The sequence below is a fragment of the Salvelinus namaycush genome, chromosome 5 (assembly GCF_016432855.1).
Source record: "Salvelinus namaycush isolate Seneca chromosome 5, SaNama_1.0, whole genome shotgun sequence".
In the NCBI taxonomy this organism is placed as follows: domain Eukaryota; kingdom Metazoa; phylum Chordata; class Actinopteri; order Salmoniformes; family Salmonidae; genus Salvelinus; species Salvelinus namaycush.
The window spans coordinates 4,667,887-4,695,718 of record NC_052311.1 but is presented as its reverse complement, the minus strand read 5'-3'; the positions used below and the strand labels follow the sequence as shown (position 1 = coordinate 4,695,718).

Genomic DNA, 27,832 nt, shown 5'->3' with positions numbered 1-27,832 from the left:
TTGTTTTCTCGAATTAGGATATATATATATACAGTATGTGAGTAATCATTTAAGAATGTACTGTATAAACTCTAAGGATCTCTTACTGCAGAATACTCGTGTAACCATTTGTACCAGTAAACGTTACTCAAGTGCCAATTCTATACTCAAAGTCCAACACATTCCAAAGATAAGGCCGTGCTCAGCAGGAGTCTGCAGCTGATTGGCTCGTCTGCTTTACCACACTATTTATTGACTGAGTTTCTCGAAGAAGAATTGGAATTGCATTTTTAATTATGTAATTCACTGGATTAGTAACACAGACCTGTGTAGAACAGCCAAGAGTCCGTTATTGAATGTCAATTCTTCACTGTGAATGAAACAACCGATGTTACATGGTAGAAGTAATATGTGATTGTGTGTGTGATGGGACATTTTGAAAACCAGGAAGACCAGTGGGTCAGTAACATCTGGGTCTCGGGGGGGCACCAGGAAGACGTGTGTGGGGGGGGGGGGGGCACCAGGAAGACGTGGGTCAGTAACATCTGGGTTTTTGGTAGATGCACCACACAAGGATGACTGAAATAGAGTTCTAAAGTTGATTTCCAAGTGTCATTCAAGACTATATTGCTAGAGACACTATGAAACACCCAATGTGAAGCTAGCAGGACAAGAAGGATAGGAGATTGTAAGTCCTCTTCATTCATATTGCGGTCATGACTGATCATGCCAGAAGGCCTGCTTGTTAGTTGAACTAGTAGTGGCTTGTCATCTGTGTTTCATTCATCTGAGTTGCTGTGCTTTTCAACATGATGTAGTTATGCAACACAATGTAGACCCATACTGGTTCCTCCACATTAGATGCCAGTTTCATTGTGCTCTTATATGCATACCATAGTGTCAGTCAGTACATGTATCTAGCTATCCAGGAGGGGGGGGGTTGTGTGTGGAAGCTATCCGGGGGGGGGGGGTTGTGTGTGGAAGCTATCCAGAAGGGGGGGGGGGGTTGTGTGTGGAAGCTATCCAGAAGGGGGGGGGGGGTTGTGTGTGGAAGCTATCCAGGAGGGGGGGGTTGTGTGTGGAAGCTATCCAGGAGGGGGGGGGTTGTGTGTGGAAGCTATACAGGAGGGGGGGGGTTGTGTGTGGAAGCTATGCAGGAGGGGGGTTGTGTGTGTGGAAGCTATCCAGGAGGGGGGGGGTTGTGTGTGGAAGCTATCCAGGAGGGGGGGGTTGTGTGTGGAAGCTATCCAGGAGGGGGGGGGGTTGTGTGTGGAAGCTATCCAGGAGGGGGGGGGGGTTGTGTGTGGAAGCTATCCAGGAGGGGGGGGGGGGTTGTGTGTGGAAGCTATCCAGGAGGGGGGGGGGGGGGTTGTGTGTGGAAGCTATCCAGGAGGGGGGGGGGGGGTTGTGTGTGGAAGCTATCCAGGAGGGGGGGGGGGTTGTGTGTGGAAGCTATCCAGGAGGGGGGGGGGGTTGTGTGTGGAAGCTATCCGGGGGGGGGGGTTGTGTGTGGAAGCTATCCAGAAGGGGGGGGGGGGTTGTGTGTGGAAGCTATCCAGAAGGGGGGGGGGGGTTGTGTGTGGAAGCTATCCAGGAGGGGGGGGTTGTGTGTGGAAGCTATCCAGGAGGGGGGGGGTTGTGTGTGGAAGCTATACAGGAGGGGGGGGGTTGTGTGTGGAAGCTATGCAGGAGGGGGGTTGTGTGTGTGGAAGCTATCCAGGAGGGGGGGGTTGTGTGTGGAAGCTATCCAGGAGGGGGGGGTTGTGTGTGGAAGCTATCCAGGAGGGGGGGGGGTTGTGTGTGGAAGCTATCCAGGAGGGGGGGGGGTTGTGTGTGGAAGCTATCCAGGAGGGGGGGGGGGTTGTGTGTGGAAGCTATCCAGGAGGGGGGGGGGGGGGGTTGTGTGTGGAAGCTATCCAGGAGGGGGGGGGGGGGTTGTGTGTGGAAGCTATCCAGGAGGGGGGGGGGGTTGTGTGTGGAAGCTATCCAGGAGGGGGGGGGGTTGTGTGTGGAAGCTATCCAGGAGGGGGGGGGGTTGTGTGTGGAAGCTATACAGGAGGGGGGGGGTTGTGTGTGTGGAAGCTATCCAGGAGGGGGGGGGTTGTGTGTGGAAGCTATCCAGGAGGGGGGGGGTTGTGTGTGGAAGCTATCCAGGAGGGGGGGGGGTTGTGTGTGGAAGCTATCCAGGAGGGGGGGGTTGTGTGTGGAAGCTATACAGGAGGGGGGGTTGTGTGTGGAAGCTATACAGGAGGGGGGGTTGTGTGTGGAAGCTATACAGGAGGGGGGGTTGTGTGTGGAAGCTATCCAGGAGGGGGGGGGTTGTGTGTGGAAGCTATCCAGGAGGGGGTTGTGTGTGGAAGCTATCCAGGAGGGGGTTGTGTGGAAGCTATCCAGGAGGGGGGGGGGGGTTGTGTGTGGAAGCTATCCAGGAGGGGGGGGTTGTGTGGAAGCTATCCAGGAGGGGGGGGTTGTGTGTGGAAGCTATCCAGGAGGGGGGGGTTGTGTGTGGAAGCTATCCAGGAGGGGGGGGTTGTGTGTGGAAGCTATCCAGGAGGGGGGGGTTGTGTGTGGAAGCTATCCAGGAGGGGGGGGTTGTGTGTGGAAGGCATTAGTGTTTCAATATAGGTTGTCTGTATAATTATCTTGGAATAAACTGCTTTGACCTTGTTCTTCTGTTTATGTTAATTTAAACACACAGCATCATTCTGACCCATCAAATCCACTTGATTTGCTTTTTAAATGGATAAAACATTCTTACTGCAGTAAAGTGCACTATGGTGGAAAAAATATCTGCTGTGTCTAACCTTGACCAGTAGATGGCAGTAAGCAACCAGTGGTTTTGCCTGTCTGGGTTTGAATGAGAGATGATGAAAATGTTATATTTATGTACTTTTTCATATTTTGTTACATGGAGACTGAATAACCCCTGGTCAGGTCACATGGTTAAGGCTCCAGTCCTGCGCTCCAGGACGCTGACAGCATCCGATGTCACAGGAAGGCCAAGATCATCAAGGACCTCAGCCACCACAGCCTGTTCACATCGCCGCCATCTAGAAGGTGGAGACAGGACAGGTGCACTAAAGCTGGGATTGGCTGATAAACAGCATCTATGTCCAGTGAATCATACTGTTAAACAGTCACTACTAGCCGCCCTACGCCCAGTACCCTGAACTTTAGAGACGGCTGCCCTATGTACATAGACACTGAACACTGGTCACTTTAATAATGTTTACATCCGGTTTTACCCACTTGATATGTACACTGAGCGTACAAAACATTATGATTGACCAGGTGAATCCAAGTGAAAGGTATGATCCCTTATTGATGTCAGTTGTTAAATCCACTTCAAATCAGTGTAGATGAAGGGGAGGAGACAGGGTAAGGAATTTGTCAGCTTTGAGACATGGATTGGGTATGTGTGCCATTCATAAGGTGAAGACAAAATATTGAAGTGCCTTTAAACGGGGTAGTAAGTGTCAGGTGCACCGGTTTGTGCCAAGAACTGCAACGCTGCTGGGTTTTTCCACATTCAACAGTTTCCCGTGTGTATCAAGAATGGTCCACCACCCAAAGGACATCCAGCCAACTCCACACAACTGTGGGAAGCATTAGAGTCAACATGGGCCAGCACCCCTGCTTTCGACACCTTGTAGAGTCCATGCCACGAAGAAATTAGGTTTGTTTTGAGGGATTTTATTGCACCTGAGATACACACATTTGAAGATTTTATGTGACCTCATTTAGTAGTAAAAACAAAAACAGTACAACCCTTTTGAGACTTCATTATTTTTTATTTCATCCAGTTAGTCTAGACATTACAACATCCCAAATTTACTACAAAAAAAAAACTATTAAATATCAATATTCCAGAATACCCTTTACTAAAAATACCCATTTCAAATTAGATTACTGTAAACTGTCATGACGTATTCCTCGAGTGTATTTGTATCACTTTGGCTAGATTGACATTGCAGCAGATTGACTTGGCAGATAGACTGTAGGCCTGTAAAACATTGATTGATATTTACGTAAGACTTTTATTTTGTAAAGACTTATTTGTAGTAATTAAGGTTTGTTCGGGCAGGTTTGTGTGGAATTTCTTGGGGTTTGGTACATCAAGTTAAAGAGACACGAATACATTGTCCGCTGGTTGACAAATATTCCGTTTTTAGAATCCATTGTGCTTATCTCTCACTAATTGTTGCTTTTCAAAGTTACATTAATATATTTGATTCATGAATGTGCTTCATCATATAAATCATTTATAGGACTTTAAGTTTGAAATACTGATAATTAGAAATATGTAGTATCTCTGATCAACCATCAATTACAATATTCCAAATATAGCATTCACAGTTTTACATATGAAAAACATCAAACAATGAATAGATGCTGAGACTGTGATTCAAGCCTAGGCACGTTATAGAGCAGACCACTTTAACGTCATTTACAGCGTTTACCGTCAGCGTTTACCGTTTGAACGTCAGAGAAATGGCCTTTTAAAGGTGCAGTGTCTGTCCAATCCACTGCTCTGTAACACGCCTTGGATTGAATCCCTGGCTCAGTTTGAATTAGATCTGCCGATGCTACATTTAACTACTGAAGTACACTGAAACATCCATCGCTCAAAGCCTCTTCCTAACATCTGTAATTTTCAGGATTCTCTCTGAAAATACTTAAATAGAAACCATATAAGTCAATACTGGTAGATATATTTTTCATAGTTAAAACATTTAAAACACCTTACAAAAATCACATAATGCGATGAAAACGGAGGATACTATTATCAACCAAACGGAATGTTCACAATAATTATTTTAAACACTTTTTTTTTTAAAGTATTACTTCCATTTACTTCTTAGACATAAACTCTGGAATAAACTGGATAAAAAAAATAGCAATCTGTGTTTAAGGTTACTGATAATGCTATTATCCAGAGTTCCTTTTGTCTGACAGTACTGGACCAGTAGACTACCTGGAGGTTTTGTTGATGTTATTGTGGTCCCGAGTTTAACACCATAACAGTGCATTTGAGTGAATCTTTCAGCAGGTCAATCATTCACTATTCTACGAATTCTTTGTCATATAGATTTTAAATTAGGGATTGACAAACGTGCACAAGACATGCTGCGCTTTTGTCTAGCCTGAGAGATGGTCTAGCTAGCCTGAGACAGCAGCAGAGTAGCACAATAAAACAAACATACCATCATCTCTTTGGCACATGTGTAACAGTATAACTTTAAACCGTCCCCTCACCAGGGACCCTCTGCACACATCGACAACAGTCACCCACGAAGTGTCGTTACCCATCGCTCCACAAAAGCCACGGCCCTTGCAGAGCAAGGTGCAACACTACTTCTAGGTTTCAGAGCAAGTGACGTAACTGATTGAAACGCTAGTAGCGCGTACCCGCTAACTAGCTAGCCATTTCACATCCGTTACACATGGTTCAGCAAGGTCTGTGGGTTGTCTCATGACTGGGTCAGCATTCGGGACCGCAAGGCTTTTCTCTTTATCAAGAAACAACACTCAACGTTTCATAACGTTGTGCCACACCTTGAAATGGATCGCTACTTTCATTTCAAGGCATGGCGGATTCTGCTTTAGGGGGAGATTTCCCCCCCCTAGAAGTAATTTTTTTATTATTTTTTTAAAGGTATTTTTTTGAACATAAGATTTGTCATTGTTTTGAAACACAGATGCAGCGGATGCCACGCTGAAAGCAGTGGAGGCGGCTGAGGGGAGAACAGCTCATAATAACGTCCGGAACAGAGCAAATGGAGCGGAATCAAACACCTGGAAACCATGGAAACCATGTGTCTGATGCATTTGATACCATTCCACTGATTCCGCTCCAGTCATTAACACGAGCCCGTCCCTCCCCAATTAAAGTGCCACCAACCTCCTGTGCCTGAAGTGACGATACAGACAGACTAGTTGACTGTCTGAAAAACACCTGTAACTAACCATATGCCGTATTATCACACTAATGAGGAGTGGTTTGTTCATGCATGGTTTGGGAACCAGAATAGATAGTCTGGAATAAACATCAATTATATGAAGATATTGCATCAAAAGCACCAGTAATATACATAATGATGGTTATTGTAGACCATTAAAAGATCTCACACTGTTGGGGGGAGTAAACCCTGGTCATGGAACCAATGTAGATACCATCCAAATTGGCACGCTATTCCCTACATAGTGCACTACTTTTGACCAGAGCCCTATGGGAATAGGATGCCATTTGGGACACAAGTTGGCACCCTATTCCCTACATAGTGCACTACTTTTGACCAGAGCTCTATGGGAATAGGATGCCATTTGGGACACAACCCTGGCAAAGTTCACTCATTTGGCAAATATGAATTCATTAAAATGCACTGTATGCCATATTGTTATTCTCTGAAATGACCCTAATATATTACTGTCAAGAGGTTGTGTATTGTTGAGAGGTCTCACAAACCGTTATTGAGATTTGGCAAATAAATGAACTTAATTTTGGAGTAGGCATCATAGTTAGATTAAGACTGACTAATACTGATTACTGCTATTGTTACAAATACAGGAACACAGACCCTGTTATTTTTCCTGGTTCTCCACTGAACACAAACAACTGTTTTGAATATGAAAATGTTTTGGCAGACAAAATACAATTGACAGAAAAGTCAACTATTAAAACAACTGCATGGGAATAGAAAAACAACAACCACTGTACACAGACCCAACTATAAACCACCATCATCTCAGTGCCAGAATAACAACCAGCTCCTCTCACTGTACACAGACCCAACTATAAACCACCATCATCTCAGTGCCAGAATAACAACCAGCTCCTCTCACTGTACACAGACCCAACTATAAACCACCATCATCACAGTGCCAGAATAACAACCAGACCAATTTCTTCTGCAATTGAAAATAAATCACACATAGCAGCAAACAAAGCAAACAGAAAGAGAGAGGAGAGAGTGTGACGGAGAGAGGGTGACGGAGAGAGGGTGACGGAGAGAGGGTGACGGAGAGAGGGTGACGGAGAGAGTGTGACGGAGAGAGTGTGACGGAGAGAGGGTGACGGAGAGAGGGCGACGGAGAGAGGGCGACGGAGAGAGTGCGACGGAGAGAGGGTGACGGAGAGAGTGTGACGGAGAGAGGGTGACGGAGAGAGGGTGACGGAGAGAGCGTAAGGGGAGGAGGGAAACAAGGGATTCTGTCTGTGGAGTGGAGGAGAAGCAAAACTTAACTTTGGCACACAGAATGAGGAAGAGGGTTGTTGGTGTCTGCCACCAATACAGATGGTGTGAGGGTAGTATGACAGTGCCAGGAGGGTTGTCGGTGTCTGCCACCAATACAGATGGTGTGAGGGTAGTATGACAGTGCCAGGGGGGTTGTCGGTGTCTGCCACCAATACAGATGGTGTGAGGGTAGTATGGCAGTGCCAGGGGGGTTGTTGGTGTCTGCCACCAATACAGATGGTGTGAGGGTAGTATGGCAGTGCCAGGGGGGTTGGCGGTGTCTGCCACCAATACAGATTGTGTGAGGTTAGTATGGCAGAGCCAGGAGGGTTGTTGGTGTCTGCCACCAATACAGATGGTGTGAGGTTAGTATGGCAGAGCCAGGAGGGTTGTTGGTGTCTGCCACCAATACAGATGGTGTGAGGGTAGTATGGCAGTGCAGGAGTGTTGGCGGTGGGCTGGACACTCATAGTCCTTTGTTGAAGTAGACCCTCTCCACCCCGGGGTGGCTCACACGGATCTTCTCCTGAAGCTCTGGCTCCAATCGGCTTACTGACATAGAGCTAAAAGAGAGAGAGAGAGAGAGAGAGAGAGAGATACCACATTTTATTGCTGTGAGACTGATCAACACAGCTAGCAATGATGGTTCACTCACCTCTTCTGGGGGAACAGTGCACAGCACAGTGGAGTGGCGAACACCAGGCTGAAAGACAAGCACACAAAAGGGTCAGCATCACATCTACTCTACTAAAGAGATCTAGAGACTGTAGATTAGATACCATAGCTATAATGCGTGTTGCTTTAAAACATATATTGTACGTCACGGGTCCTTCAGTGTTGAAAGTATATGGCACAGGTCTTTCACAGCATTGACAGTATATGTCACGAGTGATTTACAGCGTTGACAGTATATGGCACAGGTCCTTCACAGCGTTGACAGTATATGTCACGGGTTCTTCACAGCGTTGACAGTATACTGTATGGCACGGGTCTTTCACAGCGTTGACAGTATACTGTATGTCACGGGTCCTTCAGTGTTGAAAGTATATGGCACAGGTCTTTCACAGCATTGACAGTATATGTCACGAGTGATTTACAGCGTTGACAGTATATGGCACAGGTCCTTCACAGCGTTGACAGTATATGTCACGGGTTCTTCACAGCGTTGACAGTATACTGTATGGCACGGGTCTTTCACAGCGTTGACAGTATACTGTATGTCACGGGTCCTTCAGTGTTGAAAGTATATGGCACAGGTCTTTCACAGCATTGACAGTATATGTCACGAGTGATTTACAGCGTTGACAGTATATGGCACAGGTCCTTCACAGCGTTGACAGTATATGTCACGGGTTCTTCACAGCGTTGACAGTATACTGTATGGCACGGGTCTTTCACAGCGTTGACAGTATATGTCATGGGTTTTCACAGCGTTGACAGTATATGTCACGGGTTTTTCACAGCGTTGACAGTATATGTCACGGGTTCTTCACAGCGTTGACAGTATATGTCACGGGTTTTTCACAGCGTTGACAGTATATGTCACGGGTCCTTCACAGCGTTGACAATATATGTCACGGGTCCTTCACAGCGTTTATGTTCTGACTGATATACTGAAATAGGTTTGCAAATCAGGAGTCCAAATGGTGGTTTATCAACAGTCCAAATGGTAGTTTCTCAGCAGTCCAAATGGTGGTTTATCAGCAGTCCAAATGGTGGTTTATCAGCAGTCCAAATGGTGGTTTATCAACAGTCCAAATGTTGGTTTATCAGCAGTCCAAATGGTAGTTTATCAGCAGTCCAAATGTTGGTTTATCAGCAGTCCAAATGGTGGTTTATCAGCAGTCCAAATGGTGGTTTATCAACAGTCCAAATGGTGGTTTATCAACAGTCCAAATGGTAGTATATCCGCAGTCCAAATGTTGGTTTATCAACAGTCCAAATGTTGGTTTATCAGCAGTCCAAATGGTGATTTATCAGCAGTCCAAATGGTGGTTTATCAGCAGTCCAAATGGTGGTTTATCAGCAGTCCAAATGTTGGTTTATCAGCAGTCCAAATGGTAGTTTATCAGCAGTCCAAATGTTAGTTTATCAGAAGTCCAAATGTTGGTTTATCAACAGTCCAAATGTTGGTTTATCAGAAGTCCAAATGGTGGTTTATCAGCAGTCCAAATGGTGGTTTATCAGCAGTCCAAATGGTGGTTTATCAGCAGTCCAAATGGTGGTTTATCAACAGTCCAAATGGTAGTTTATCAGAAGTCCAAATGGTAGTTTATCAACAGTTCAAATGTTGGTTTATCAGCAGTCCAAATGGTGGTTTATCAGAAGTCCAAATGGTGGTTTATCAACAGTCCAAATGCTGGTTTATCAGAAGTCCAAATGGTGGTTTATCAACAGTCCAAATGGTAGTTTATCAGAAGTCCAAATGGTAGTTTATCAACAGTCCAAATGTTGGTTTATCAGAAGTCCAAATGGTGGTTTATCAGCTGTCCAAATGGTGGTTTATCAGAAGTCCAAATGTTGGTTTATCAACAGTCCAAATGTTGGTTTATCAACAGTCCAAATGTTGGTTTATCAGCAGTCCAAATGTTGGTTTATCAGCAGTCCAAATGGTGGTTTATCAGAAGTCCAAATGGTGGTTTATCAACAGTCCAAATGTTGGTTTATCAGCAGTCCAAATGGTGGTTTATCAACAGTCCAAATGGTGGTTTATCAGCAGTCCAAATGGTGGTTTATCAGCAGTCCAAATGGTGGTTTATCAGCAGTCCAAATGGTGGTTTATCAGCAGTCCAAATGGTGGTTTATCAGCAGTCCAAATGGTGGTTTATCAGCAGTCCAAATGGTGGTTTATCAGAAGTCCAAATGGTGATTTATCAGCAGTCCAAATGGTGGTTTATCAGAAGTCCAAATGGTAGTTTATCAGCAGTCCAAATGTTGGTTTATCAACAGTCCAAATGGTGGTTTATCAGCTGTCCAAATGGTGGTTTATCAGCAGTCCAAATGTTGGTTTATCAGAAGTCCAAATGGTGGTTTATCAGCTGTCCAAATGGTGGTTTATCAGCAGTCCAAATGGTGGTTTATCAGCAGTCCAAATGGTGGTTTATCAGCAGTCCAAATGTTGGTTTATCAGCAGTCCAAATGGTGGTTTATCAGCAGTCCAAATGGTGGTTTATCAGCAGTCCAAATGGTGGTTTATCAGCAGTCCAAATGTTGGTTTATCAGCAGTCCATTGCTGGCCACTTACCAGAATCCCACCAAGACCACTTGAATAGGTGCACTCATCCACGGGAACTTCTGAAAAGACCAGAAAACAATGAGACAAACAAAGGAAGGGATACATTCCACTACTCTGAAATGGCTTCCTCTGCTCTGTCCTATTTCCTCACACTCACTAACCACTGAAAGGGCTGGAGTGCTATAGGCAATATGGCTGTGGGTTATTGCTTAGTATACACCATTTTGTTCCACCTATCCAGTTAGTTTGAATCAGGATGAGGAAATAGGACACATAGCAAAGGAAATTACTTTAAAACATTTGGATTTAGCCGCTGACTGTGCCTAGAAGACTGCTACGGAGTCCCTCGATGGCTAACACAACACAGTGACAGGCCATTATATATACACACTCTCTAGTAAAGCCACTTAGTGCCATCATATATATGAGAAAGTAAGGCTGACTGCCATCATAGATATGAGAAAGTAAGGCTGACTGCCATCATAGATATGAGAAAGTAAGGCTGACTGCCATCATAGATATGAGAAAGTAAGGCTGACTGCCATCATAGATATGAGAAAGTAAGACTGACTGCCATCATAGATATGAGAAAGTAAGGCTGACTGCATTCATGGATATGAGAAAGTAAGGCTGACTGCCATCTTAGATATGAGAAAGTAAGGCTGACTGCCATCATAGATATGAGAAAGTAAGGCTGACTGCATTCATATATATGAGAAAGTAAGGCTGACTGCCATCATAGATATGAGTGAGTGAGTAAGGCTGACTGCCATCATAGATATGAGTGAGTGAGTAAGGCTGACTGCCATCATGGATATGAGAAAGTAAGGCTGACTGCATTCATATATATGAGAAAGTAAGGCTGACTGCCATCATAGATATGAGTGAGTGAGTAAGGCTGACTGCCATCATAGATATGAGTGAGTGAGTAAGGCTGACTGCCATCATAGATATGAGTGAGTGAGTAAGGCTGACTGCCATCATAGATATGAGTGAGTGAGTAAGGCTGACTGCCATCATGGATATGAGAAAGTAAGGCTGACTGCCATCATAGATATGAGAAAATAAGTGAATATCCAATACATGTGATCATACGTGAATAAATAAATAAATGATGTGAATAATACCTTTAGGAAGGCTTTCTTTTCCAAGGTGTTCATTAAAAACGGAGGGATAGCTGAAAAACAGAATAGTGAAATAAAATTGTAATGTTTTATAAATGTTTACAAACAATATATTTTACCTGATAACATGGTTGATTTCAAGCTTTTATAATTTCCAGTGTATCCTATTGAGATGCCATGTTGGAGTCACAGATCGCATGGGTTGCCAGATTGGTCCTAAAGCCCATTACGTCATACATACCCATTCCAGGAGAGGCCATGAGGATTCTAGACACCACCACCTGGGAGATAGCCTGCTTAGCGGCGGTGGTTGACTCTCCTAACCGGTTATCGTTCTCGTCTGTTATCGGAATGCCGTGTTTCAGTTCCCTGGGCAATAAAAGAAGAAGGAAAATAAAGTAAACATCTATTATAGGAACTGGCATCGATGATAAAGACATTTTCTTTTCAAAGACCTTGTCCAAGTTGTGGAAAGAAAAACGTAAATGTCAATAAGTTATGTTTGACCTATGGGTTTAGAAAGGTAAAATTGAGCATTGTAAAGACACCTAATCAATATTTCAAACATTTACAGAGGTACCATACTCTGGGATTCTTATCTTCACATTGCCAAAACCTCATCATCCCTCAATAACTTCATGCAAAGACTGGGATTCAGCCTGATGAACCAAACTACACAATAATCCCCTCCATGTAGCCTAACTCTCTCTCTCTCACACGCACGCACGCACGCACGCACGCACGCACGCACGCACGCACGCACGCACGCACGCACGCACACACACACACACACACACACACACACACACACACACACACACACACACACACACACACACACACACACACACACACACACAATCAAACATGTTTTTTCTTCTATACTGAGTATACAATGTACAAGTATAATTAATTTGCTTTGTTTAGCTGATTGAACAAACGTTTTTATTATATTATATTATTATATTATATTTGTGGTGTGATTTCCATATCAGTCCTTTTGGGTTTCCAGCCTCACCTGCACACCGCTTTACCTGTTAAATACTCTCTGTATTTACTTTATCTTCCTTCTTCTTTTATTGTCCAGGGAACTGAAACACGGCATTCCGATAACAGACCAGAGAGTATTTAACAGGTAAAGCGGTGTGCAGGTGAGGCTGGAAACCCAAAAGGACTGATATGAAAATCACACCACAAATATAATAAAATAATATAATAATACCATATCACTTTAACCATATCTACATGTACATACTACCTCAATCAGCCTGACTAACCGGTGTATGTATGTAGCCTCGCTATTTTTATAGCCTCGCTACTGTATATAGCCTGTCTTTTAACTGTTGTTTTATTTCTTTACTTACCTATTGTTCACCTAACACCTTTTTTGCACTATTGGTTAGAGCCTGTAATTAAGCATTTCACTGTAAGGTCTACACCTGTTTACTCGGCGCACGTGACAAATAAACTTTGATTTGATTTGTTAAATACCTGCAAGGTTTTGTCTTTCACTTCTTTTCTTTGGTGCGAATAAATAAAACCTAACATTTAACACTACATTTTAGTAAATAGAATAAAAAACATTTAAAATGCTGAGTGCATATTTGCAAAACTATATCTTCAAAGTGGAGGAGATACAGACTGGGTTTGTCTTACCGTTGCCTCATGAGAGGGATGTTGATGCAGTTAGCAGCAGCAACAGCAGCGAAGGGAACTAACCTCCCTACGAGGGGAGATATGTGCTACACAACGACAACAAACGGTTGGAGTAAAACAGACAGACAGGAGTTGAATTGATCTATACAGTCCAATAGAATTATTCGGCAAGGCTTATTGTTCCAAAGCTGAAAGCTCTTTGTGCATGTCATGATGGTTATGATGAGTGGCATCTGTTTCCACAACGGGAATACTGTATGAATTATACAACATTTTCTCTCTCTTTCAACACATTGACTAACCAGCAAAGCAGGCAGCAGGCAACATATGTAGACTAATTCTATTCATGGTTACTATGCACTTCTATTCATGGTTACTATGCACTTCTATTCATGGTTACTATGCACTTCTATTCATGGTTACTATGCACTTCTATTCATGGTTACTATGCACTTCTATTCATGGTTACTATTCATTTCTATTCATGGTTACTATGCACTTCTATTCATGGTTACTATACACTTCTATTCATGGTTACTATGCACTTCTATTCATGGTTACTATGCACTTCTATTCATGGTTACTATGCACTTCTATTCATGATAACTATTTTGTACATGATAACCACTCATGATATGACTTGTGAGTAGCTACGTTTGATAACACTTCGATGCGATGTGGTTGATGGTAAATGAATGAATGAGAACAGGGTTTCTATGGGTTAATACCTTTGTTAGTGCATTTAGTCCTAGAGCCGTGGCTACTGCCCCTGTGGTAGCAGATACATAGGCTGTGCCAAGCTGACTGCAAATGAGAAATGCATTCATAAATTCACATATTCATACTCATTCACATATTATCCTAACCACAAAACATTAAAGGGGTTTAATAGGTACAAGAAACACACCAAACAAGAAACTACTGGCCAATATTAACTATAACTACAAGCCAACATCAACTAAAACTACAGGCCAACATCAACTAAAACTACAAGTCAACATCAACTAAAACTACAGGCCAACATCAACTAAAACTACAGGCCAACATCAACTAAAACTACAGGCCAACATCAACTAAAACTACAAGCCAACATCAACTAAAACTACAAGCCAACATCAACTAAACTACAGGCCAACATTAACTAAAACTACAGGCCAACATCAACTAAAGCTACAGGCCAACAACAACTAAACTACAGGCCAACATCAACTAAAACTACAAGCCAACATCAACTAAAACTACAGGCCAACATCAACTAAAACTACAGGCCAACATCAACTAAAGCTACAGGCCAACAACTAAACTACAGGCCAACATCAACTAAAACTACAGGCCAACATCAACTAAAACTACAAGCCAACATCAACTAAACTACAGGCCAACATCAACTAAAACTACAGGCCAACATCAACTAAAGCTACAGGCCAACAACAACTAAACTACAGGCCAACGTCAACTAAAACTACAAGCCAACATCAACTAAACTACAGGCCAACATTAACTAAAACTACAGGCCAACATCAACTAAAGCTACAGGCCAACAACAACTAAACTACAGGCCAACATCAACTAAAACTACAAGCCAACATCAACTAAAACTACAGGCCAACATCAACTAAAACTACAGGCCAACATCAACTAAAGCTACAGGCCAACAACTAAACTACAGGCCAACATCAACTAAAACTACAGGCCAACATCAACTAAAACTACAAGCCAACATCAACTAAACTACAGGCCAACATCAACTAAAACTACAGGCCAACATCAACTAAAGCTACAGGCCAACAACAACTAAACTACAGGCCAACGTCAACTAAACTACAGGTCAACATCAACTAAAACTACAGGCCAACATCAACTAAAACTACAGGCCAACATCAACTAAAACTACAGGCCAACATCAACTAAAACTACAGGCCAACATCAACTAAAACTACAAGCCAACATCAACTAAAACTACAGGCCAACATCAACTAAAACTACAGGCCAACATCAACTAAAGCTACAGGCCAACATCAACTAAACTACAGGCCAAAATCAACTAAAACTACAGGCCAACATTAACTAAACTACAAGCCAACATCAACTAAAACTACAGGCCAACATCAACTAAAACTACAAGCCAACATCAACTAAAACTACAGGCCAACATCAACTAAAACTACAGGCCGACTGAGGGAAATTAATTCAAAGCATACTTCCTTTAGACTGGAATTTGGCATTACGTGATTTGACATACCTGTGTATTATTTATTGAGATGCTTAGTTTTCAGATGATTTTAAAATTACTTAAATACTTGGTTATCAATGGTTATCAAATGTTTTGGTTACACCTCGACTCACGTTGGTTGAACGCCCTCTGCCTCTTTCCTAATTACTTTTAGCAACATTTCATTTTAAGAAAAGTTCTTTATTGGTGTGTGTTCATTGATTTTTTATACAGTTCTTCTGAAGAATAATCACACATAGAAAATGTCCTGCAATCAACTTTCTTTCTTTTTTTTTTTTTTCTTTTCTTTTTTACATCTGGCCGCTGTAAGAATATAGTAGAACAGGCCTGATATAGAAACTATAACACCAACTTACTTAACTGAGAGAGGAGCATCTCCACTCCTATTGGTGTAGTTGACTATTGCATTGAAGGACTGATTGATCCACTGCCATAAGACTACAGCTGGAGTTGTCCTGAGGAGAGAGAGAGAGAGAGAGAGAGAGAGAGAGAGAGAGAGAGAGAGAGAGAGAGAGAGAGAGAGAGAGAGAGACAGAGACAGATAGAGATAGAGAGACAGAGACAGAGACAGAGAGAGAGAGAGAGAGAGAGAGAGAGAGAGAGAGAGAGAGAGAGAGAGAGAGAGAACACTTCAATTAGACTACAGCTGGAGTTGTCCTGAGGAGAGAGAGAGAGAGCGAGACAGAGAGAGGACACTTCAATTAGACTACAGCTGGAGTTGTCCTGAGGAGAGAGAGAGAGACAGAGAGAGGACACTTCAATTAGATTACAGCTGTAGTTGTCCTGAGCAGAGAGAGATGACACTTCAATTAGACTACAGCTGTAGTTGTTCTGAGGAGAGAGAGAGAGAGACTTAAATTAGACTGAGACGGGATGATAAGGAAAAAATATATTGACGAGTGATAAAGCACCTAACCCTGACAAACGCGGATTTCTTTGTGTACAAAACAAGGGAGTATAGAGATATCAGAGAGAGATGGGAAGCCATCAGGTAATAGCAGACATAACAGTGACAGCACACCACACAACCACTGATCTACCCATCTTCTCAATTACACTCCTCTCAAAAACACGGCAACTCTGTGTTGACTGATGAGAATGAATGATGAGATCGATACATTCTTTTAGTGTCAGAATCTGACTGGTACTCCGCCTGCTTGAACCTACCTGCTTCAGTATGAACTGCCAGTGACCCATGGCATGACCTGATTTCTTTTTCTACAACATCCTGTAGTAAACCTACAATGAGATTCTTATAACACTATCATTCTAATAGAACAGTCTTATAACACTATCATTCTAATAGAACAGTCTTATAACACTATCATTCTAATAGAACAGTCTGAACACTATCATTCTAATAGAACAGTCTTATAACACTATCATTCTAATAGAACAGTCTTATAACACTATCATTCTAATAGAACAGTCTGAACACTATCATTCTAATAGAACAGTCTTATAACACTATCATTCTAATAGAACAGTCTGAACACTATCATTCTAATAGAACAGTCTTATAACACTATCATTCTAATAGAACAGTCTTATAACACTATCATTCTAATAGAACAGTCTGAACACTATCATTCTAATAGAACAGTCTTATAACACTATCATTCTAATAGAACAGTCTGAACACTATCATTCTAATAGAACAGTCTTATAACACTATCATTCTAATAGAACAGTCTTATAACACTATCATTCTAATAGAACAGTCTGAACACTATCATTCTAATAGAACAGTCTTATAACACTATCATTCTAATAGAACAGTCTTATAACACTATCATTCTAATAGAACAGTCTGAACACTATCATTCTAATAGAACAGTCTTATAACACTATCATTCTAATAGAACAGTCTTATAACACTATCATTCTAATAGAACAGTCTTATAACACTATCATTCTAATAGAACAGTCTTATAACACTATCATTCTAATAGAACAGTCTTATAACACTATCATTCTAATAGAACAGTCTTATAACACTATCATTCTAATAGAACAGTCTTATAACACTATCATTCTAATAGAACAGTCTTATAACACTATCATTCTAATAGAACAGTCTTATAACACTATCATTCTAATAGAACAGTCTTATAACACTATCATTCTAATAGAACAGTCTTATAACACTATCATTCTAATAGAACAGTCTTATAACACTATCATTGGGCGGCAGGTAGCCTAGTGGTTCGAGCGTTGGACTAGTAACCGAAAGGTTGCCAGATTGAATCCCCGAGCTGACAAGGTAAAAATCTGTCGATCTGCCCCTGAACAAGGCAGTTAACCCACTGTTCCTAGGCCGTCATTGTAAATAAGAATTTGTTCTTAACTGACTTGCCTAGTTTAATAAAGGTTAACACACTATCATTCATTCTAACAGAACACTGCTGCTCACTTGTAGAAGGTCATCATACAGCCAGTGATGGTCATGTTCATGGGGACCTGAGCCGACATGCGGCCAATCAGGATCATCTTCTCTCCGGTGTCTGGGTGGAAGGCTGAGTCAAAGATGTACTTGGCTCTCCATAGCTCGTCCTCTGTCAGCCCGGGGGACATCACCCCTTGCCTGGGGGAGAGAGGGGGGGGGGGGGGGGGGGGACAAGTGATTAGCTGAGCCTGTTTACTTAGAAGCAATACAAGTTTAAACAACGCTCTGTTAGATGCACACAACCTGCATTCGATAAACACGGCCCATTGTATTCAATGTTGCATCATAGAACGCAACCATGTGTTGCCTTTCTGGTTAATCAATAGTTAATTAAGGGAAAACTGGTCCTAGATCTACGCCAACAAATTCTATCAGGAGCTCTCAGCTCAGTTATGGGTTGTTTCCATACAGCAGAACCAAGGAGAACTAGAGAGAACCAGGAGGAACCAGAACCAAGGAGAACTAAGGAGAACCTGGAGGAACCAGAACCAAGGAGAACTAGAGAGAACCTGGAGGAACCAGAACTAGGGAGAACCTGGAGGAACCAGAACCGAGGAGAACTAAGGAGAACCTGGAGGAACCAGAACCAAGGAGAACTAAGGAGAACCTGGAGGAACCAGAACCAAGGAAAACTAAGGAGAACCTGGAGGAACCAGAACCAAGGAGAACTAAGGAGAACCTGGAGGAACCAGAACCAAGGTGAACTAAGGAGAACCTGGAGGAACCAGAACTAGGGAGAACCTGGAGGAACCAGAACCAAGGAGAACTAAGGAGAACCTGGAGGAACCAGAACCAAGGAGAACTAAGGAGAACCTGGAGGAACCAGAACTAGGGAGAACCTGGAGGAACCAGAACCAAGGAGAACTAAGGAGAACCTGGAGGAACCAGAACCAAGGAGAACTAAGGAGAACCTGGAGGAACCAGAACTATGGAGAACTAAGGAGAACCTGGAGGAACCAGAACCAAGGTGAACTAAGGAGAACCTGGAGGAACCAGAACCAAGGAGAACTAAGGAGAACCTGGAGGAACCAGAACTAGGGAGAACCTGGAGGAACCAGAACTAGGGAGAACCATGCTCAGAATACACTACCGGTAGTCACTGATGACTTTGTGTGCATTCTCTAGTTGTTCGTTGGTAAGCAGGACGTTGCGGGGGTCGGTAACGGTGAAGAAGTGTTTGGCCCGGCCCATAAACGTCCCTTGGTCCCATCGAGGCTCCTTGATGTTTATGGAGGTGGAGATTTCTGTCGTCATGGTTATCTGAAAGATTACAACATTCATAACAAAGATTAATTATTTTGTCCTTGTATATCTACCCTATAAACATTCACAACATACATCAGTTATATTGTCCCAGGTGATTTATCTACCGGCGCTCGACCAAAATTCATAAATTAGCCTAGCTACTGTCAGAGGAGGCAAAATTCATAAATTAGCCTAGCTACTGTCAGAGGAGGCGAAATTCATAAATTAGCCTAGCTACTGTCAGAGGAGGCGAAATTCATAAATTAGCCTAGCTACTGTCAGAGGAGGCGAAATTCATAAATTAGCCTAGCTACTGTCAGAGGAGAGAAAATTAATAAATTAGCCTAGCTACTGTCAGAGGAGGCGAAATTCATAAATTAGCCTAGCTACTGTCAGAGGAGGCGAAATTCATAAATTAGCCTAGCTACTGTCAGAGGAGGCAAAATTCATAAATTAGCCTAGCTACTGTCAGAGGAGGCGAAATTCATAAATTAGCCTAGCTACTGTCAGAGGAGGCGAAATTCATAAATTAGCCTAGCTACTGTCAGAGGAGGCGAAATTCATAAATTAGCCTAGCTACTGTCAGAGGAGGCGAAATTCATAAATTAGCCTAGCTACTGTCAGAGGAGGCGAAATTCATAAATTAGCCTAGCTACTGTCAGAGGAGGCGAAATTCATAACAACCTTCTGAATAAATGCTTTGGAAAAACTGTAATAAGGTGTCCCTGTGATAAGTTTCTTTCCACAAGATTAGTTTCCATAAAAATGTGGCACTCACAGGAACAGTTCTAAACAGCATTAAGTCATCTGTGTCCCCAGTCCCAGACTTCCCCAGTCCCAGACTTCCCCAGTCCCAGACCACCCCAGTCCCAGACCTCCCCAGTCCCAGACTTCCCCAGTCCCAGACTTCCCCAGTCCCAGACCACCCCAGTCCCAGACTTCCCCAGTCCCAGACTTCCCCAGTCCCAGACCTCCCCAGTCCCAGACCTCCCCAGTCCCAGACCTCCCCAGTCCCAGACTTCCCCAGTCCCAGACTTCCCCAGTCCTAGACTTCCCCAGTCCCAGACTTCCCCAGTCTCAGACTTCCCCAGTCCCAGACTTCCCCAGTCCCAGAGTCAGAGACAAGGAGACAAACGCAACACAAATCACCAAAAGCAAAACAAGAGGCCTTGACTATTGTATTTCCTAGGACAAAACGGACCCTGAAACAGCCTTCCACTAATTCTATTTCATTCTGAAACTAGAGTAGACATTAGTTCCCCAATCCCACTCCACACACAGACACAGACACAGACACAGACACAGACAGACAGACAGACAGACAGACAGACAGACAGACAGACAGACACACACACACACACACAGACATACACACACACACACACACGCACACACACACACACACATTTTGTTGAGTTGATTACACATTCTGTAGGCCTATATTACACACATCAGCCAGAAACCACTCCTCTTATATTACCACAAAATAATTTCACAACTGCTGTCCCTTGAGAAGAATGAGTAATTTAGAACACACTGTGAGAAATTCTTCTCAGTATTAGCTTAGCAGGATAGCTGATTCAGTATAATGTTGCTATGGAGATGAACTGGCTGACCTGACACAGGGGTTTTGAAGCACTAAATGATCCTGAACCTCACAACCCCCTCAACCACAGACCTCTTCAAAAGCCCCAAACCACGCCCTCCTACCCCTTTCTCTCCCTCTCAATTCAATTTAAGGGTGATATTGGCGTGGGAAACATATGCTTACATTGCCAAAGCAAGTGAAATAACAAACAAAGGTGAAATAAACAATACAATAATTAACAGTAAACATTACACTCACAAAAGTTCCAAAAGAATAAAGACATTTCAAATGTCATATTATGTCTATATACAGTGTTGTAACGATGTGCAAAAGGGAAAATAAATAAGCATAAATATAGGTTGAATTTACAATGTTGTTTGTTCTTCACTGGTTGCCCTTTTCTTGTAGCAACAGGTCACAAATCTTGCTGCTGTGATGACACACTGTGGTATTTCACCCAATAGATATTTGAGCGGCAGGTAGCCTAGCGGTTAGAGTGTAGGGGAGGCAGGTAGCCTAGTGGTTAGAGTGTAGGGGTGGCAGGTAGCCTAGTAGTTAGAGTGTAGGGGCGGCAGGTAGCCTAGTGGTTAGAGTGTGGGGGCGGCAGGTAGCCTAGTGGTTAGAGTGTAGGGGTGGCAGGTAGCCTAGTAGTTAGAGTGTAGGGGCGGCAGGTAGCCTAGTGGTTAGAGTGTGGGGGCGGCAGGTAGCCTAGTGGTTAGAGTGTAGGGGTGGCAGGTAGCCTAGTGGTTAGAGTGTAGAGGTGGCAGGTAGCCTAGTGGTTAGAGTGTAGGGGCGGCAGGTAGCCTAGTGGTTAGAGTGTAGGGGTGGCAGGTAGCCTAGTGGTTAGAGTGTGGGGGCGGCAGGTAGCCTAGTGGTTAGAGTGTAGGGGCGGCAGGTAGCCTAGTGGTCAGAGTGTAGGGGTGGCAGGTAGCCTAGTGGTTAGAGTGTAGGTGCGGCAGGTAGCCTAGTGGTTAGAGTGTAGGTGCGGCAGGTAGCCTAGTGGTTAGAGTGTGGGGACAGCAGGTAGCCTAGTGGTTAGAGTGTAGGGGCGGCAGGTAGCCTAGTGGTCAGAGTGTAGGGGTGGCAGGTAGCCTAGTGGTCAGAGTGTAGGGGTGGCAGGTAGCCTAGTGGTTAGAGTGTAGGGGTGGCAGGTAGCCTAGTGGTTAGAGTGTAGGGGTGGCAGGTAGCCTAGTGGTTAGAGTGTAGGGGTGGCAGGTAGCCTAGTAGTTAGAGTGTTGGACTAGTAACTGAAAGGTTGCAAGATTGAATCTCCGAGCTGACGAGGTAAAAAATATGTTATTCTGCCCCTGAACAAGGCAGTTAACCCACTGTCCCTAGGCCGTTATCATAAATAAGAATTTGTTTTTAACTGACTTCCCTAGTTAAATAAAGGTAAAATAAAAAAATATGTGAGTTTATCAAAATTTGATTTGTTTTCGAATTCTTTGTGGATCTGTGTAATCTGAGGGAAATATGTGTCTCTAATATGGTCATGCATTTGGCAGGAGGTTAGGAAGTGCAGCTCAGTTTCCATCTCATTTTGTGGGCAGTGCACACATAGCCTTCCTTCTCTTGAGAGCCAGGTCTGCCTATGGCGGCCTTTCTCAATAGCAAGGCTATGCTTACTGAGTCTGTACATAGTCAAAGATTTCCTTAAGTTTGGGTCAGTCACAGTGGTCAGGTATTCTGTCACTGTGTACTCTCTGTTTAGGGCCAAATAGCATTCTAGTTTGCTCTGTTTTTGTAAATTCTTTCCAATGTGTCAAGAAATTATCTTATTGTTTCCTCATGATTTGGTTGGGTCTAATTGTGTTGCTGTCCTGGAGCTCTGTGGGGTCTGTTTGTGTTTGTGAACAGAGCCCCAGGACCAGTTGGCTTAGGGGGCTCTTCTCCAGGTTAATTTCTCTGTAGGTGATGGCTTTGTTATGGAAGGTTTGGGAATCGCTTCCTTTTAGGTGGTTGTAGAATTTAACGTCTCTTTTCTGGATTTCGATAATTAGTGGGTATCGGCGTAATTCTGCTCTGCATGCATTATTTGGTGTTTTACGCTGTACACAGCAAAAATATTCTCTCATAGACTGGGCAACACCTTGTCTAGCAGTAAGCCCATAAGCCTACGTTTAGTCTGAAAGAACAGAGAAAGGTTCTGGAGAAAATCCCTTTAATTTGAGAACTTCTGCACTAAGCCATACTACTGCATGTTTATTTTCCTATCAAATGGATTTTATGTTGTTTTTTTTAATCACAGAGAGGAAAAATAATCAGGACATTCCCGAGATACAATGGAACCAGGTCTGAAATGGATTCCATTAACGCGTTGTTAAAATGTAACCCAGTCTGAACTGGATTCTATTAACCCGTTGTTACAATGTAACCCAGTCTGAACTGGATTCTATTTACCCGTTGTTAACCCAGTCTGAACTGGATTCTATTAACCCGTTGTTACAATGTAACCCAGTCTGAACTGGATTCTATTAACCCGTTGTTACAATGTAACCCAGTCTGAACTGGATTCTATTAACCCGTTGTTAACCCAGTCTGAACTGGATTCTATTAACCCGTTGTTACAATGCAGTAACCCAGTCTGAACTGGATTCTATTAACCCGTTGTTACAATGTAACCCAGTCTGAACTGGATTCCATTAACCCGTTGTTACAATGTAACCCAGTCTGAACTGGATTCTATTAACCCGTTGTTACAATGTAACCCAGTCTGAACTGGATTCTATTAACCCGTTGTTACAATGCAGTAACCCAGTCTGAACTGGATTCTATTAACCTGTTGTTACAATGTAACCCAGTCTGAACTGGATTCTATTAACCCGTTGTTACAATGTAACCCAGTCTGAACTGGATTCTATTAACCCGTTGTTACAATGTAACCCAGTCTGAACTGGATTCTATTAACCCGTTGTTACAATGTAACCCAGTCTGAACTGGATTCTATTAACCCGTTGTTACAATGTAACCCAGTCTGAACTGGATTCTATTTACCCGTTGTTAACCCAGTCTGAACTGGATTCTATTAACCCGTTGTTACAATGCAGTAACCCAGTCTGAACTGGATTCTATTAACCCGTTGTTACAATGCAGTAACCCAGTCTGAACTGGATTCTATTAACCCGTTGTTACAATGCAGTAACCCAGTCTGAACTGGATTCTATTAACCTGTTGTTACAATGTAACCCAGTCTGAACTGGACTCTATTAACCCGTTGTTACAATGTAACCCAGTCTGAACTGGATTCTATTAACCCGTTGTTACAATGTAACCCAGTCTGAACTGGATTCTATTAACCCGTTGTTACAATGCAGTAACCCAGTCTGAACTGGATTCTATTAACCTGTTGTTACAATGTAACCCAGTCTGAACTGGATTCTATTAACCCGTTGTTACAATGTAACCCAGTCTGAACTGGATTCTATTTACCCGTTGTTACAATGTAACCCAGTCTGAACTGGATTCTATTAACCCGTTGTTACAATGTAACCCAGTCTGAACTGGATTCTATTAACCCGTTGTTACAATGTAACCCAGTCTGAACTGGACTCTATTAACCCGTTGTTACAATGTAACCCAGTCTGAACTGGATTCTATTAACCCGTTGTTACAATGCAGTAACCCAGTCTGAACTGGATTATTTTAACCCGTTGTTACAATGCAGTAACCCAGTCTGAACTGGATTCTATTAACCTGTTGTTACAATGTAACCCAGTCTGAACTGGACTCTATTAACCCGTTGTTACAATGTAACCCAGTCTGAACTGGATTCTATTAACCCGTTGTTACAATGTAACCCAGTCTGAACTGGATTCTATTTACCCGTTGTTACAATGTAACCCAGTCTGAACTGGATTCTATTTACCCGTTGTTACAATGTAACCCAGTCTGAACTGGATTCTATTTACCCGTTGTTAACCCAGTCTGAACTGGATTCTATTTACCCGTTGTTACAATGTAACCCAGTCTGAACTGGATTCTATTAACCCGTTGTTACAATGTAACCAGTGTTATATCCATCCAGTTCCAGCTTGCTGCAGATGTAACAGGGGACATTTTGAAACGCATGTCTCTGTCTGTAACCCGTTATGTGAGAAACTGTAAAGGTATTTGTGTAGCTCGTGCACGGGTCTACTACTGGATGATGAAATTGCACCAAAGATGGCTGCAGGAGTAACGATAAAACACAGGTATTCCCTAGACTCCGGCTGGCGGCTGTAGAATGTCTATGAGAGGCGCTACTGTATCTTTAAATTGAATTAAGGTTCACGGGGTTCTCATGAGATGAATACAGGCCATAATAACTCAATGCATAAGCACGACTGATGGGTGCCTCCTTATCGCGGTCTCTCTCTCACACACACACACACACACACACAGCAATCAGTCTGTAGCAAATATATAACAGTAGTTATAAATCTGTCTTCCTCTGACAAAATGTCAGTCAGTCAGACTGCCTGTGTGTCAAATCCAATACAACAATAGGCTGAAGCCCTAATACAAAGGAAGCATTGATTTGATGATACTTGTTATCTCATTCTAAAATTGAACTTTGACAATGGGCGGTTTGTCTTACGCCTGCTACGTTAGGTTAGGTGGCATTTGGGCTAAAGACCTCTGTTCCAGCCCCACGTTTAACCAATCACTGGCCTCAATGGCTACATATTAAGCTATATAGGCTACATTGTAACGTATTTCTTAGGCTACAATGGGAGTTCCCATAGCATAGCTTAATCACACAACTGCATAACATTGTGCTAAAACCGGCCAGCTCTGGTTTGAGAGAGGGTCAGTGAAATATAGCCAACAATATTTCTCATCATTTCGTCAAATGAACCGAACGTGCAAATGGATCCGGACGCACAATCCTACTATTGGTTTGATCAGATAAATGGATCAACGTGATGCAGACCAGCTTGATCTGGAGAAAATCGCTGCATGTATACCGTTCGATCTGGATAAATCAAATTTTATTTGTCACATGCGCCGAATACAACAGGTGTAGTAGACCTTACAGTGAAATGCTTACTTACAAGCCCATAATCAACAGTGCAGTTTAAAAAATGATACCAAGTCAAAGTCCAACATGTTGCAAACATGTAAAACGCCCACAGAAATATAATATTTCCGCTAATAGGCTATTATCCCAAGCATCTGTTTCAGGCCAGCTGTGCGTCCCTGTTTCAACTAAAGCCCTAGTTAACTGCCTGCCACAACCCCTCCCTCAAAAAAAGTGGTATCAAATCCAACATGTGTTATAAAGGTATCCAGACACTTACTGCACTAAGCTCTGATCCTTGTCTGGCACGGTAACAGCAGTCCGCCGCCAGAGATGTCCCTGAATAGCTAGCTCAACGAAACTAATTGGACATGTATGCAGCGGCAACTCAGCAACAACAGGCGCACAGCAGTGGGACCGGAGTTCCTTTCACAATAAATGCCGAACATTAAATCAATGCAAATAAACAGGCCAAAATATCAATATCTCGATTTTTATAGGAGTCCAGATCATATAAATGTAAAATATTCTTGCTCCATACCCAAAAATGTTCATGGCCAGGTTTATCATAATTTAAAAGTTATTGTTTTGGGGCTCCCGAGTTCATAGTTTTTTTCTCAGACAAGGACTTGTATTTGCTAATATTTTTAGGGTAGTCACTAGTGTTTGGTTATGTGCGCTAACTTCACCTTACTATTTTTGCGGAACAGATAGATAATTGACGACAATAACATGTACTTAACCAGGCAAATCAGTTAAGAACAAATTCATATTTACAATGACGGCCTACCCCGGACGACGCTGGGCAAATTGGGACTCCCAAACAAGGACGGATGTGATACAGCCTGGAATCGAACCTGGGACTGTAGTGACCACTCTCGCACTGAGATGCAGTGCCTTAGACCGCTGCACTACTCGGGAGCCCCAATACAACCTTAAAATATATCAGCTTTTTTCCCTTTGTATTGTCTAGTTCTGGGCCTATCTCCATGAGCTGTCGTTAAAGAATATCAGGAAGCAGAATCACTGCATTATGCGCATCATCAGTAGACTCCCTATATTTGAAGCAATATAAACGTCCACTGATTATACAAGACTGGGGCTTGCTCCTTTGTAGAAGAGGAAACACTACAAAGCCAACAAAAAGCGTTTACACAAGCAGCCCAATTCTGATATTTTTCCACAAAATTGTATTTTTACCAAGCACACCAGATCTTTTCACATCAGGTCTTTTCAAGAGCTGATCTGATTAGTCAAAATGCCAATTAGTTAAACAAAGATCAGAATTGGGCTGCCTGTCTAAACGCCGCCTTATATGGCCCGTAACGGTCTGATATGGTTTGATAGAGTGCATGGCAGCGTGTATAACTTGGCTTGTAATTGAAATTGCCATGTATGTTGCTTTCACTTTTGCCCCAGATAATGGGGGAGGGGTAATGTTCAACATCAAGGGCAGCGGAAGGAAAGCTGGTTTCCCAATAGTCAGCTCTTTTAACACAGACCTAATGGATTGTACTGTTGTAAATCAGTTGTAGGCTGCTGTACACTGGGCATTTGATTTTACAAAATACTAATTAAATGGAACCATAGAGAAACATTAACTAACATATTTTCAATCATATGTAAAAATACACTCTAATAAACCTATTCAAATGTTAACTTATCCACCCAATCTTTGCAGCCATTCCTATCATAGGCCTATCTAACTGGAGGCTGGACTAGTGAAAGTGATAGGGTAGTAGGAGGTAACTAGCCCCCTTAAGAACAATGTCTAATTGCTGACACAAAAAAAGCAACGTTTGGGGAAAAAAATGGTAGTGGATAAAGGTCATGCTTAGGCGAATAAACTATAAAGGGAAATCAATTTTTTTGTTATTTATTGAAATATTATTTTTTAGAAAAGGTGCCATTTTTTTTTAAGTACCAGGGTAATCCCAGCAGTCTTTAAAATTACACTCAGGAGCAAAAGATATTCAATAGTTGTTTTTAATAATAAACAAAAAATATTACTTAAAATATAATAGTGAAATGGATTATAACTAAGAACATTAAATAACATTGGAATATAACATCAAATAACAATAACTAATTT

At 42.6% G+C, this 27,832-nt stretch overlaps 2 protein-coding genes across 2 annotated transcripts in view; both read right to left on the bottom strand.

Annotated features, from left to right (window-relative positions):
* The window catches only part of LOC120048907 (probable E3 ubiquitin-protein ligase MID2), a 1,198,409-nt gene that overhangs the window by 735,283 nt on the left and 435,294 nt on the right, over nt 1–27,832 (bottom strand). The gene's annotated exons all lie outside the window — the stretch shown is intronic.
* On the bottom strand, nt 7,089–26,102 carry LOC120047855 (sideroflexin-1). Its single transcript, XM_038993410.1, has 11 exons — nt 26,021–26,102; nt 18,999–19,168; nt 17,876–18,046; nt 15,819–15,917; nt 13,958–14,033; nt 13,230–13,315; nt 11,815–11,942; nt 11,577–11,626; nt 10,459–10,508; nt 7,870–7,917; nt 7,089–7,777 (listed from the first exon to the last, which is right to left on the bottom strand). Exons 2-11 carry the CDS (start codon nt 19,160–19,162, stop codon nt 7,681–7,683), a joined length of 969 nt encoding a protein of 322 aa, XP_038849338.1. The 5' UTR covers nt 19,163–19,168; nt 26,021–26,102; the 3' UTR covers nt 7,089–7,680.